This window comes from Dermacentor andersoni, chromosome 1, assembly GCF_023375885.2.
Source record: "Dermacentor andersoni chromosome 1, qqDerAnde1_hic_scaffold, whole genome shotgun sequence".
NCBI lineage: Eukaryota > Metazoa > Arthropoda > Arachnida > Ixodida > Ixodidae > Dermacentor > Dermacentor andersoni.
The window spans coordinates 217,874,367-217,888,354 of NC_092814.1; the positions used below are offsets into that span (position 1 = coordinate 217,874,367).

The 13,988-nt window shown below is 46.9% G+C and overlaps 2 protein-coding genes across 3 annotated transcripts in view; both read right to left on the bottom strand.

Annotated features, from left to right (window-relative positions):
- Nucleotides 1-4,368: 4,368 nt before the first annotated feature.
- Nucleotides 4,369-7,576, bottom strand: LOC129380947 (endothelin-converting enzyme 2-like). The gene is made up of 2 exons (XM_055063254.2): nucleotides 7,565-7,576; nucleotides 4,369-6,450 (listed from the first exon to the last, which is right to left on the bottom strand). The coding sequence occupies exons 1-2, from the start codon at nucleotides 7,574-7,576 to the stop codon at nucleotides 4,369-4,371; spliced, it is 2,094 nt and encodes a 697-aa protein (XP_054919229.1).
- LOC129380923 (uncharacterized) overlaps nucleotides 6,598-13,988 on the bottom strand; it is a 32,675-nt gene continuing 25,284 nt past the window's right edge. The window contains exons 4-6 of one of the 2 annotated variants that reach the window (XM_055063225.2): nucleotides 12,236-12,516; nucleotides 9,070-9,154; nucleotides 6,598-8,033 (exon numbers count right to left, since the gene is read on the bottom strand). In XM_055063225.2, the coding sequence (XP_054919200.2) occupies nucleotides 7,966-8,033; nucleotides 9,070-9,154; nucleotides 12,236-12,516 (434 nt within the window). In that variant the 3' untranslated portion in view covers nucleotides 6,598-7,965. The remainder of the gene's footprint in view (nucleotides 8,034-9,069; nucleotides 9,155-12,235; nucleotides 12,517-13,988) is intronic. The other variant, XM_055063226.2, reaches the window with a different exon arrangement.

Consider the following 13,988-nt stretch of genomic DNA (forward strand, 5'->3'; position numbering starts at 1 on the left):
GTACATGTTTATGCTTACGCGGACGATATCGCATTTTTTACATTCGCACATAATATACATTCACTACAACAGTCGTTGCAAAATTACTTAGGTATGCTGGAGACATGGCTAGAGGGGTTATGTATGTCATTAAATATTAGCAAAAGTACGGTCTTAGTATTCCCATTAACTGCACAGGTACATATATCTTTAGAATACCGACAGGAAATCATTTCTCAAGTTGACGAAGTCAAGCACCTTGGTGTTATTTACGATGGCAAACTCACCTGGCGCAGTCACATTGAACATATTAAAACAAAGGCAGAACGAGCCGTTGCTATGCTCCGCCGGCTCAGCCACTGTCGCTCTGGACTACGCAGGGATACCTTACTGATGATTTATAAAATGAATGTTGGGCCCATATTAGAATTCTGCTGCGTAATAGGTTCCGGTGGCCCCGCCTACAAAATTAAACCTCTCATACTTTTAGAAAGAGAAGCTCTACGGTCGTGCCTCGGGCTACTTAGATTTGTTGCCAACGCTGTTCTAAATCAGGAAGCTCATATGCCCACCCTAGATTGCAGATTCCGCATGCTTACAGCTCAGACATTTTTAAAAATGTATCACTTTTCGAAAAGACGTACGCAATATGCATTTCTCACTGAACCGTCTGAGTTTTTTCAAGTATCTTGGTCGAGATTCCACAGTCCTCAGATAATATTTGTGCAAGCACAGTTACAAAAATTGGATGTGTCCATACGCCAAGTTTCCCATTCAAATAATGCCTTACCAGACCTCAAAATTGAGTTCGAGGTCATATTTCCAAATCATGCTAAACTATTACCAAGGCGAGATTTAATAAATATCTTACACGGCCACCTACACCAGCTAACCACTGAAAATGTAATAGCAACTGACGCTTCTGTGTGCAATGAGAAGGCAGGAGTGGGGATCTTCTCTGAATCTCTTCAATGGTCTTACTCCCTTCGCCTTCCCGACTTCACACCTATATTACAAGCAGAATTATTAGCAATTATATTAGCATTACGAAACCTCCCCAAAATGACCCATTAGCTGTTATTGTGACCGACTCGCTATCTGTACGTACAGCACTAACTGCATCTTTAACTTCAAGAATTCAAAGAACATTTCGTTCGATGGTACCTCCGTACTTACGGAAAGTATGTTTGCTTTGGATACTGGGACATCATAGGTTGCACTTAAATGAAATGCCTGATTCACTCGCACGAGCATCCCTCAACGGCCCTATCCTATCTGTTTTGCCGACATCAGCTTATGTCACTACGGCTAGGTACAGAAATTTCGCTATATCTCAAAACTCTGCAATATCCATGCTAACACCGTCTTCTGAATTCCACCATCTTGGCTTCCCATGGAATAATAACTGGTTTCCTTCAAGGCAATTGGAACTTTCCTTTACAAAAATGAGATGTCGTATACCTCCTCTAAATTTTTACTTACACAGGTCCTGTCTCGCAATGTCCCCTGAATGTTTGATGTTTAGTGGCGCAAAAGCCAGGCATTGTCCCCTCTATGTTCTTTTTGCAGTGCACCTGAAACTATCGAACATTATTTTCTCTCGTGCCGCCGTTTTCTAAGACAAAAAAACTATTAGAATACTCATTTACCAAACTTGGGCTACCGCTAACCTCGCCAACCATTCTTTCTTTTGGGGCGACTTCACTGGAATCCAGCCACAGGGATGCTTTTCTAGCAGTTTACAATTTTATTAGAGAGACAAAAAGAGTACCTTGCTTAATTTCTAAAAAAATATCAATAATTTCTATTATTTCATTCCTTTACGTTAACATATTTTATTAATATTCTTAACAATTTTTCATTACACTTCTAAATTACAGTTCTATCGTCCCACGCTCCACAATACAAATATAGTTTCGCTTTACTTCTAAGCATACGAAAAACCACTTGCTTCTTGGCCGATCCCCCATAGTGGGTACGCGTCACTGTTGAGGATACAAGATAAGACAAGACAAGACGAAGGCCTCTCCCTGCGATCTCCAAATACCCCTGTCCTGCGCCAACCGATTCCAACTAGCGCCCACGAATTTCCTAATTTCATCGCTCCACCTAAACTTATGTCGTCCTCGATTGCGTTTCCCTTCTCTTGGTACCCATTCTGTAACGTTAATGGTCCAACGGTTATCTAACCTGCGCATTACGTGACCTGCCCAGCTCCGTTTTTTTCTCTTGATGTCAATTAGAATATCGTCAATACCCGTTTGCTCTCTGATCCAAACCGCTCTCCTTCTGTCTCTTAACGTTATGCCTAGCAATCATCGTTCCATCGCTCTTTGCGCGGTCCTTAACTTCTTCTCAAGCTTCTTTGTCAGTCTCCAAGTCTCTGCCCCATATGGCAGCACTGCTAAAATGCACTGATTGTAAACCTTTTTCTTTCAACGATAATGGTAAGCTTCCAGTCAGGAACTGGCAATGTCTGCCGTATGCGATTCAACCCATTTTTATTCTTCTGTGAATTTCCTTCTCATGATCAGGGTTCCCGGTGATTAATTGACCTAGGCAAACGTACTCCTTCACACACTCTAAAGGCCGACTGGCGATCCTGAACTCTTGTTCATTTGCCCGGCTATTTATCATTCTCTTTGTCTTCTGCATATTAATCTTCAATCCCACTCTTACACTCTCTCTGTTAAGGCCCTGAATCATTTTTTTTCCAACTCGTCTGCATTGTTGCTGAATAGAACAATGTCATCGGCAAACCGAAGGTTCTGAGGAATTCTCCGTCGATTTTTACCCCTAAGCCTTCCCAGTTTAATAGCTTGAATCCTTCTTCCAAGCATGCAGTGAATAGCATTGTAGACATTGTGTCTTTCTTGTGATTGTGACCCCTTTCTTTACAGGTATCTTCCAGCTTTTCTTGTGTAGAATTAAGGTAGCTGTAGAACCTCTGTAGATATTTTCCAAGGTATTTACGTAAGCGTTCTGTACTCCTTGATTACGCAATGCCGCTATACATTTGGTATCTCTTCTGAATCAAATACATTTTCGTAATCTATGAAAGCCATATAGAGAGGCTCAATATACTCTGTGCATGTCTCGATAACCTGATTAATGACATGCACGTGATACATTGTAGAGTATCCCTTCCTGAAGCAAGCCTCTTCCCTTGGTTGACTGAAGTCCAGTGTTACCCTTATTCTATTCGAGATTATTTTGGTAAATATTTTATATAATACTGGTAGTAAGCTAATGGGCCTACAATTTTTCAATTCTTTAATGTCTCCCGTTTTGTGGATTAGTATAATATTTGCATTCTTCCAGTTTCCTGGGACCCTTGCAGTCGATAGACACTTCGTATAAAGAGCCGCCAGTTTTCCAAGCATTATGTCTCCTCCATCTTTGATTAAATCGACTGTTATTTCGTCCTCTCCTGCCGCTTTTCCCCGTTTCATGCCTTGCAAGGCATTTCTGACCTCATGTCTAGTTATAGAGGAGTTTATACTGTTCATTATTGTTTCGAATAGAGTACTCCTGAGTCCTCTGGGTACTGCATAGGTCAGTATAGAATTATTCCGCTGCTATTATTATACCTTCGAGATTGCTGATGTCCTAGCCAATGATACGTTGCATATGGTTGCACATAATGCATAATGCCGCCGGTTCACATAATGCGTATTACATGTATGTCCCAGGAAGAAAATGAGTTTAAAACTGTCAAGGCCTTTTTTTTTACGACGTCAATTTGTTTCGCTCTACAATACTAAAGCTACACATTACTTATCAGGATTTATTGCGCTGATATTGCACGCTATATGTACATTATTAACATCGTTCAATAGTGTCTATGTTGTGCGCGTTAGAGTACTAGCGTAGGAATTATATTTAAAAATTGCTTTCCAGCACAAAAAAAGATTGAGACTGGAAGGCCGCTACATATTCACAGACTTTCACAGGGCACTTCTATGCTATGATTATCGTGCAATGTCTGGCTAAAGTTAGTTTCAAAAGTCTGGAAATGTTTCGCAGTGATTACATATTTCTCAATAATATATAGCTTACTGTAAAACGCAAATCCTAGAATAAGTCAGCTCCAAAGCGCTGTCAAGGCAGGCACAGCTATTCAATGACGACACGAATCCGTGCTCAGAACAGCGCCTATAGAAACGATGCAGCACGTGAAGTTCGCGCAAGATACAGTATATAAATGATGAAACGTCACGCTTTGGAGAACTGTTGCAGCAAACAAATATTATTTCAGCGGGGTGCGAAGGCTGCAATAACTAGAAAATTCGCGCACGAGCGTCATGGCGCGTATATATGAACCAGTATAGTGCTACGTAATCACAGCATCATGTAACGTTGCGTCTATCTGTGCACATGTACTCAATGCTAAATTCGTTGGCCGAAGAAAGGACACTGTTTAGCAGGTTTCATCTTCGAAGTATCGCGGCAACCAAATTCATCGGCGAACGGAGGAAAGTTCATCACCGCCTTATTGCAGTCAGCCGGAGGCTGCGTGCCGGGCCGGGCACAGGTGAGAAAGCAGAGGGTGACGAAGAACAGTTGCCTTTCGGTGAAGCCGATGCGCAGCCGCTGCCGCCGGCCGCCGTCGCGTAGCAGCGCTGTCTCCAGGGCACTGTAGCTGATCTCGAGAGCAGGAATCTCCGGGAAGTAGCTGCCACTTCCGGCCAGGCACCCCGCAACGTCCAGAACAGCGCGCCGCCAAAGAGGTGAAAGCCAGAGCTCGCCAACGATGTCCCCTTCCACGTCAATGCGCAATCCCTCAGCGTCCAGAGCGCGCACCAGTTCGCTTGCATACAAAAAGCCCAAGCCTCCGTAAAACATGGCGTGTGTACCTTGCTCGTAGTATGCGGGTGGCGACAAAGTCTGCGCTGAGACGCCAACGCTGTTGAGCAGATAATCATAATCGACCAGCGGCAGCGCCAAGTTGGCCGGCATGCGTAACGCCTCGTCGTATTCCACGGAGAGTTCCTGGACAGACCTGCGCACGCGTAGCCAAAGCGCAATGAAGTTTACGTCGTTAGCGGGAAATGTTTTGTACATAATAGACAGCGACATGTTGCTCAGTAGCTGTTCGGAGGGCCACAGAAATGTCCTAGTCGCATTCAACTTCCCTTGCGCGCGCCTCTTCCACAGGGGCTTAAGCCAATCAACGGCGTTAATCTTGTTCACTGCTGTGTTGCGGATGTCCCTGAGCCGCGTATCGATCTCTTGCCGCACCTTAAGAGGAAAGTTTTGTACGGTGTAGAGTGATATGATGAGAAAGCGGTACGCGGCCTCAACTTCCGACGAGCAGAATGCGACCTGCATTGCAGCGGCAGTTGTTGGATCGTCGTCAGGCTTCATCGCGGTTTCTCGTGGCAGCAGCGACCAGATCGACGCATCTACGGCGGGAGAAATCATCTGTACAAAGAGCCAAGAGATGTTCTCCATTATCTCGTCGTGATGGTAGCCAGAGATTATCTTGTTAAGGGCAGCAAGGAGTGCTCGCTGGCTGGTGATGATGCGATCGTCGCCAGTGAACGCCGGGTCGGCATTAAGATTTTCGTTGAGCATGGACACCCACTGTTCGGGTGGAATGCTGGGAGTATGGCTTTTCATATCTTTGAGGAGTAACTCTGTAGCCGACGACGTGTGGTTCCCGCTGGCATCAAGCAACTGCTGAAGCATAGCAATTTGCACTTCCGCAGCCCTATTTCCCTGTTGCTGTGTCGCAGGAGGCGTCCCCGGAGCCGCCAAGAGCTTGTAGTGCTTGTGCCAGTAATCGAAGAAACTGCCAGCAGACACAAGCCGCCGATGGAGGCTCAGCCACCCGCGGATGCGCGCAGCCGGACTGATGCGCAAGGCGCGCTGGCCACTGGAGCCCTGCTTTCGAAGCAAGTCGACGCGAAACCACAACGCCAAGCCCCAGTTGAAGTCCAAATCAAGAAGCACACCTAACGGGTTTACACCGCCAAACGGCTGCCCAGGCCAGCGAATCTTGCGCTCCTCCATGAACCTTTGAAGTGTCTCTGTACCTGACGACGATTCGAGGAACGAGCTGTATTTGCAGAGGCTGAGCATACCGAGCGGCTTTTCAGCCGCTGCGAGGTATTTCTTGCCTCTTCTTAGCATCAGCTCGAAGTTCTTAGACCAGGCGTCCACGACGTCCTCCCTGGACGAGCGCGACTTGTGGTGGTACACGCTGGGGTAATTCCAAGCAGAGCACACGAAGGCACTGAAGTCGTCACAAGGGTTGATGCTCCTGTTGAGTGAGCCGCTGATGAAAACCTCGTAGTGGTAACAGTCGGTACTATCACAGTAGCTATTGTCAGTGGTGGTTTTGGCGCGGTAGAGCCATAGGAAATATATGAGCACGGCACCCGCGACGCAAAGAAACAGAACCAAGATCACAGCCACTTTGATGACTAAAGCCCTCCTCGGCGACGCCAAGGCCAGAGGTGAAACAACCTAAACGAGAAAGAGGTACAGGACAAATAGAGCGCTTAGCAATGCAAACATCTATATTTCACTCAATAAATGTTTTCATGATTACAGAATATATTGCATTAGTATAAATGGCACATACTTAAACCCGTATGAGAAATAACTTGCACTCCCGCCCTAATACATATTGAAGTTCATTGTCATTTAATTTCATCTGTTTTCTCTCAGGGCCAAGATATTACAGAGAGCAATGGGTGGTATCAAAACAAAAAAAAGCATATTTTAGCAGCTTAAAAGGATTACAGCAAGTTGTTGACACGTTTTTTTTTTTTTCTTTACTCGCTGGCATTGACGGTCCAAACAATGGAAGCGGGAAGGTGGTTTCAGTCGGCGCTTGTCATGGGAATGAAAGAATTGAAATGAAGGTTAGTGCACCAACATGGCACGTCAATCAATACATGCCCTGTTTATTTACATCACGTGCAAAGCGCATTAGTCTATCACACTCACAGTGTAAAGGTAACCTGCATTTGAGTAATTTGGCCAAATTCTAATAAATATTGCCCCGCACGCGTTGTTTTACTTTTTTGCCAGCGATTACTTTGACGAAATCACCCCTGTAAGCAGGTCATCGTTCTGACATGCGACGCGCTAGCTGCTCCAGAAACCTCGTGAACGTTGTCCGCAACTCGGCATCGAGACAGGCGTGTATAGCCAGTTTACACGTGCTACGCTAATATCATGCACCAAGTGTTGCTCTGGAACGCACGGCGACTCATGTATATACGGCATAAATTGCGAGGGCAGTTGACCAGTGTAGTTAGATTCGACGACCGCCGATCGTGCGCGCCGCTATCGCTGTCATCGCTGCCATATATACGTGTTTAGCGTTCCGGGCACAACTGCACCCAATAAAAAGTTCTTCATTCACATTTCCTCGTACTGTTTCTGCCTCTTCACCGCGAATTACACCGTGACACAATACGGCATTGTTTCGTGCAAGAAGACAGAAAATACGGCTACTTGGTTAAGCAGCTTCGCTCATCACACGACACGCAAGCATTTCTGCGTGTCGTGTCACCCTGTTCTTTCGCGTTGCCTGTAGCCTTATCCCTCGTCTCCCTTTCGCCATATATACCGCAACTATCATCATAGAGAAAGAAATTGCACAAGAGCGGCCACTCCCATGGAGCCCAGCGGCCGAATTGACTGCAGCGCACCAAGCCGTCGGCGTTAATACCTGAACCACACTTCCGGTTTCGGTTTTAGACGCGCGGGTTTTGAACGCTAGCTGGTAGGCGTGACGCCTGCTGCGCTGATCGGTTTCTTTCTCTTTCCTTTTTTTTTGTGTGGCTTCTGTAGCTCAACCGCGCGCAGTCTTCGTGCGAAATCGTTTATTAAAATTGATTGCGAACGACCTTTACAAGCCTCCATCGAATATGTGCCACGTGCAATTTCATAAAGACGCAAGACGCCTTGTGAAATGAGGAAATGTTTATTTTATGCTATATAAGTTCTCGTTGCGGGCTTTTTGTGCATTCATACAACGTTATGGCACCAGGTAAGCAGCAGTAGTTCCCGTACGAAGCTCCACCGGACGACGTCAGCTGAAAAAATTAAATTACAAGCAAGTGTGGTTTTGGTATTCACATATACGAATAATGCGTGTAGAAACTAAATATGCGAAAGTGGTGAATGGGCGGCATTACAAACAAAAGCAGTTCGCTTTTACATACATGGCGCAGCAAATACCCGACTCATCCCAAACAATACCGTACAAACCACGAAAACATATCTACAAGCATTCCCCTCTTCCCGGGCCTTACTTCTTGCACTTCGAGACCACGAACTAGAGCTAGTGCGCGGTTTCCAGGAGAACTTGGCCACAACCGACGCGATAGTAAGCTACGAATACACAGAGGTGCCCACAACACAGGCTCTCGACCAGACCATGCTGGACGCTCGCAGAACACCTACTGGTACTCAAGACCTGTCTGTGCAAAGCCTGTCTTCAGTCGTTCAGAAGACAGAATTTTCGAGTTGGAAGTTCCTGGCGTTTGAGCTCCTTGGCGTTATCTCTTGGGCGTTCTGCCGGCGCAAGCAACACGCTCCCGTGTTATCACTCTTCGCAATTGCTCGTCGCGTTTTCTACAAGCGTGAGTACCGAAAGAAGGCTTTAATTTGCGGGGCCATAAGCATTGTCACAAACTTGTCGCAGTAAGATTCAGTACGCGCCAAACTAACTGTCACCATGGCCGAGCTGCTTTTTGCTGCGTCACGACAGGCGCGGCGAGCGTGCCTCAGAAGTAACAAAATAAGTACCGAAAATAACTTTCAACAATTCTGGGCGTCAGAGAAAGCGCCACGAACTTGTCGCAGCAAGATTCGGTGCACGCGAAACTGCGTCACAGCGCCCTGTGCCACTATAGCGTGCCCAAAAACTACCGAAATAAGTTAAAATAATATTGGGGCTCATAGAAAGTGTCGCAAACATCCCCCAATAGGATTCATTAATTCAAATTAACTGCGCCACGACGGCCGCGCTGCTTTTCGTTAACTGCGTCACAAGTCTAGCCTATAGGTGCCGTGCCGTAAGCCTAATTGCTTGAAATGCGTCGCAGACTGTCAAACAAAATTTCTCACCTTGCTGTATAGTCCAATAGTGCAGTGTTGCCATGTCGAAGTTCAGAAGGAACGCAAGAATTCGCCGGAAGCCGACCAAACCAGGCTAAATTCAAAAACAGAAAAACAGGCAGACGGGTGACCGAATATATAGGCCATCGCTCAGATGCGCGGCCGGTCTCTGTCACTTAGGCGGTGTGTCTGACGAATGACGCATGCTTCTGGCTCGTCATTCACTGATTCGCCTGTCGCTAGGCAACGGAAATAAGCCACAAAGATTTATTTAATTTATACGCAGATATTTTTACCTTTGCCGGGAAAGAACTAAAAAAGTGAAACACGTTCTGTTAACCTCATTTGACATTCTCTTTTTTTCGATGCTCGCGGCATCAAACGGTCAGCGTTAATACTATTGCGTGACGTATTTCCTGTTGCTAGCTTTCGCCGAGTGTCCCCTCTTGTCATATTTCTTTCTCTATGCTATCATTCTGTCGCCTGCAGAAGAAAGGCTTAATAAACGCCCTCTGCAGGGGCTCACTGGCTCAGTACGTCCTGCTGCGGAGCACGCAATTCGCGGTCCTATTCCTGGCTATCCGGTATAGCGGTGTTCCGAAGGAGGCTGAATGAAAAAAAAAACGTTCGTGTACTGAGCTTTAGTGTGCAAGCTAAAGAACACCATGTGCTCCCGAGTTCTGCAATAAACGGCGTCTTACACAGCCTCTGTGTCTTATTTATTTATTTATTTATTTATTTATTTATTTATTTATTTATTTATTTATTTTAAGCTTTAAACTCCTCCACCAAAGAAACTTGAAGGGCGTTACAAGGAGGCTATGAAACTAACAACGACGCGTACATGTTTCCTCAATACGTGGATTCAGTAACTCAGAGAAGTATGTTTTCTTTAACTGTGGCTGAAATACAGGATCAAGGACCGTGTAACGTAAAACTATTCCAAGCTGTCCTTATTCCAATCTCCTGACGTCAAATTTACGTAAGCGCCGACGGAAACATCGGGCGGTGACCCGCGGCGTTGTTAGAACAGACCAATGAAACGCTCTCCTTTTTTATAGGAGGTCACTTTTGTTTGCTTTCAAGGCGAATATCATTGGCTTACTTGACACGCTATCCTTATCTAATTGGCTAACTAGAGGTAAGGAGCATGCAAAAGAGGAGAGGGCTTCGGTGGGGCCGGGCTAGTGCAGTGAAAGCAGATAACCGAATGAGGAGGGTGGTGCCAGCATATGCGATTGGAGCGCTTCTTCTTGCTTAGCTTTCGCTGTCTGGCAGAAAATTGCGGCGGTGCGCAACGATAGAATAAAAATTCACCGACGATTGCAATACTCCCTAACGCGAAATTTGAGTGCCGCTCTATGCGTGTTTTCATTTCGCAGTATATTGGCTGGCGCCGACAATCTGTCTCGTGCGGCACGTTACAAAAGGAGCAAAGTGTGGCGCTACTGCTTCGCTAATCGGGAGATCGCGAGATGCAGCGCGTGGGTGAGGGGTGGGCGCGATTAACAGTAGCCGCAGCAGACAGACGTCCGCTCATGCAGCGCTTTGTGTCCATACAGACGACGCGCGCTACTCCGGTGCCATCTCGTAGCCATCGTTGCCGCTCTACGCTTTTGTCCTCATGTTTTCGCCATACCCTCCTCTCCGCTTTCCTCCTCGAGTCTTCCTCCGCTGCGCTCCGCGTTCGCTCTTTCATCCTTCGCTATGCTCGTTCGCTCAGTTACGCAGACGCCTAAGCTCGATGCAGGAACGGGCGCTTATAAGAGCTGCGCTCTAAAACGCAGCTAAAACGGACGCTCAGCGAAGAAAATTTGGCAGAGCGATGTTGTGTACGGGCTAAAAGTGTTCGAAAACGTTATGCTACCACGCAAAAATCGTTATTATACCCAAATAAATCCATTTGTGGAGGGCTGATAGCAAAAATGGAATAGAAAAGCTTGGAATAGCTTTATGTTATAGCGCCCCAGAGTTTGGAAAAAGAAAACGTTTGAACTGAACAGCTCACAATATTAAGCGTCGCCGTGATTGCTCAGTGGCTATGGTGTTGGGCTGCTGCGAGCACGAGGTCGCGGGATCGAATCCCGGCCACGGCGGCCGCTTTTCGATGGGGGCGAAATGCGAAAACATCCGTGTACTTAGATTTAGGTGCACGTTAAAGCGCCCCAGGTAGTCGAAATTTACGGAGTCCTCCACTACGATGTGCCTCATAATCAGAAAGTGGTTTTGGCACGTAAAACTCCATAATTTAATTTTTTAAATTAAGCGTCGGCCATCAATGATGTCTAAATAAAGCATATACGATCTGCCGGCAATGATGAAAATTATATGTGTAAGAACATTTCGAGATGTGCAACAAGCCCTTCCCTGCACTGGACGTAAGCGGTTCTTTGTCCCCTAAATAAAAGATGCCGCAGCTTACCATGCAAAAATCGAAGTTTAACGTGGCATCTAGAAAAAAAAAAAAGAAAGAAGTGCGTGGTTTAACCTCCTGAAGCTATGAGGGATGAGTGAAGTGGGCTATGAGGGATGTCGTTGTGGGAGGCTCCATATTTATCTTACCCACCAGGGGTTGAGTAACGTGCACTAATCGCCACGATAAATAAGAGCGGCAGCATTGAATCCTCGTGCTCAGCAGCAGAATCCACTGAGCCGCCGCCGCGGGTGCGTGGCATGAAGCAGATGCAGTATGTGCGCGGCCTTGAGATACAACAGGGCTCTGTTCTCCTCATGCCGTCTTTTAGTGAAGCACTGACCTCATGAATTGAACTGCCGCTGTTACTGCCAGCTGCGTACGGCCATCACCGCCCTGTGCATGCGCATTTGACATACGCCATATTTGGCAATAACTACCTATTTCCTCTGGTCAACGCCGTTGCGCTGAAAACTGCCTGATAAGTCACAAAAGTGGAAGTGGATAAAGCGAAGGAATAAAGGAAAAATAAAAAAGTACTGTTTTCAAGCATCCCCTCGGCAAACTTCTAGCTATCAAGGAGTCAAAAGAAAGCATCAAATGCAACGGCTCTGGATGCCACGAACAAGTCATAATATCCTTGTGTGCGCCCTATATAACACGACCGGACAAGACCCTGCTAAAGGAGGAAAAGACAAAGGTAGGCTACTCTTTCCAGCCGCCCATCTCTAAGAACAGCAAAATGGTACGTTATACACTCACCTTAAGAGAGGGAACGCCGAAGTGGGTTTTTTTGCCCCGGTGGCGAACAAGCGACGTATCCTGCTGGGGCGTACGGGACCGCTCCACGAAAGCAGAACATTCGGCAAAGGTGGATGCAGACACGGGAGGCAGTGCGCACTTCCGGTCCGCCGTCACATCCGGAGTGCCGGCCCACGAAGTCAGCGGCACCACGATCATGTCGGGAACCACCTCCTGTCCCGAAGCGCGTCGGTCCGCGGTGGGGGTCTTGAGGATGCCCGTTGGCTTGGAGGGCTTCGCGGCTGTCAAAGAAGCGCACGCGCCAGTCCCCTCGTGGTAAATTCCGTTGGTTGGTCCAAGCAGGGCCCATATTTACTATATATACAAAGAGTTCTTTACGTAATAGCTGATCCCACCACCGAACAGAAAGCGCGTCTTGGAAGTTTGAAACGTTCAGATATATTAATTTGCCGAAAGATAATGCAATAACCGCACCAAAATAAAGAGGCACATACACACAGAGGAAGCCCTCTTTGAGTGTATGTGTTTTTCGTTTTGTGCTTATTGTGCTATCTCTCAGCAACTATGGTATTCTATAGAATAAAAACTGGAACAGCGCAACACAGGACGAGCGAGTAAAGAGCACAGGACAGAGCGCTGACTAGCAACCAAATGCTTTATTTGCAGAAGCAACATATAAAGTCATCATTGAATGTGACAAAGGACATAAAAAGAAGGATAAGCGTCAGCCAAGAGGATAATCCAGTTCTCTTGTTGAGAGCGTGAGGGACACAGAACTAACACACGCGTCGCCACTTTTGAATATGCAAAATGCCTCAAAGATTTCCCGCGCACAATTTTCCCTATATCTGCCAATAGCTGAGTTCGATTCAGCCGTAGTTCGCTGAACCTTTTGCACCGGTTCATGGTGCGCTGCACTCAAGTCCTCGATTCATAGCGCCCCCTGCACCGCCGTCCCAGATTGAGCGAGGTGCAAGCGTGGTGCCGCTGTGGTGCACGGAACCGCGGAACCAGCTTCGAAGGAGGTGCAAGAAAGTTGTGCACGCTTGGACGCGGCATGCAGGCGACGTGTGCAGACGACGCAGATATGCTGCTTGAAATCAACGGCTAGTTGCGGGAAGTTTACCTTGTCGTAGATGGGTCCGGCGTCGTCGTGAGGGAGAATGGCGCAGAAATCTACGCGACAGCAGGTAACTTTGCGTTTGTGTTGTAGCTGCCATTTTGCTAAAGGCCTAGTTGTGACCGTCCGTGTTGTTGCTGCCTTGTGGGGAATGCGCATATATACCCACGGTGGTGGATCGGCCGTGCGTGTATATGAACATTAATGTTTGTTTGTTTTTTCAGACGGCGCTATATACTATGGATACGCGTACAGTCATCAAGCGGTGGGCAGGGTGACTCTGAGGATACCAGGAGTGAGTTGCTCCCTGGCCTTTCTGCTGCCGCTACAGGGACGGCAGAAAAAAGTCACTGTGAGGAAGCCCTGTGGAGCCGCAGGAGGTCACTCTTCTTGATCAGAGCTTATAAGGAGATGAAGGAGCTAGGCGGGTTCCGATACAGACAAATACTGCTTTATTTACACGTGCCCGTGTTAAACAGACTATAGTTTTGTCTTGCAGATACAAAAAGGAGCTGTGGCAGCAACTCACAGATGCGCTGAACGAAGAATTTGGATGTCTGCTCACAGCTCTGCAAGTACACAATAAGTGGAAGTCCCTCGAGCGCGCATACAAAAGAGCGAAGGGGCACAACG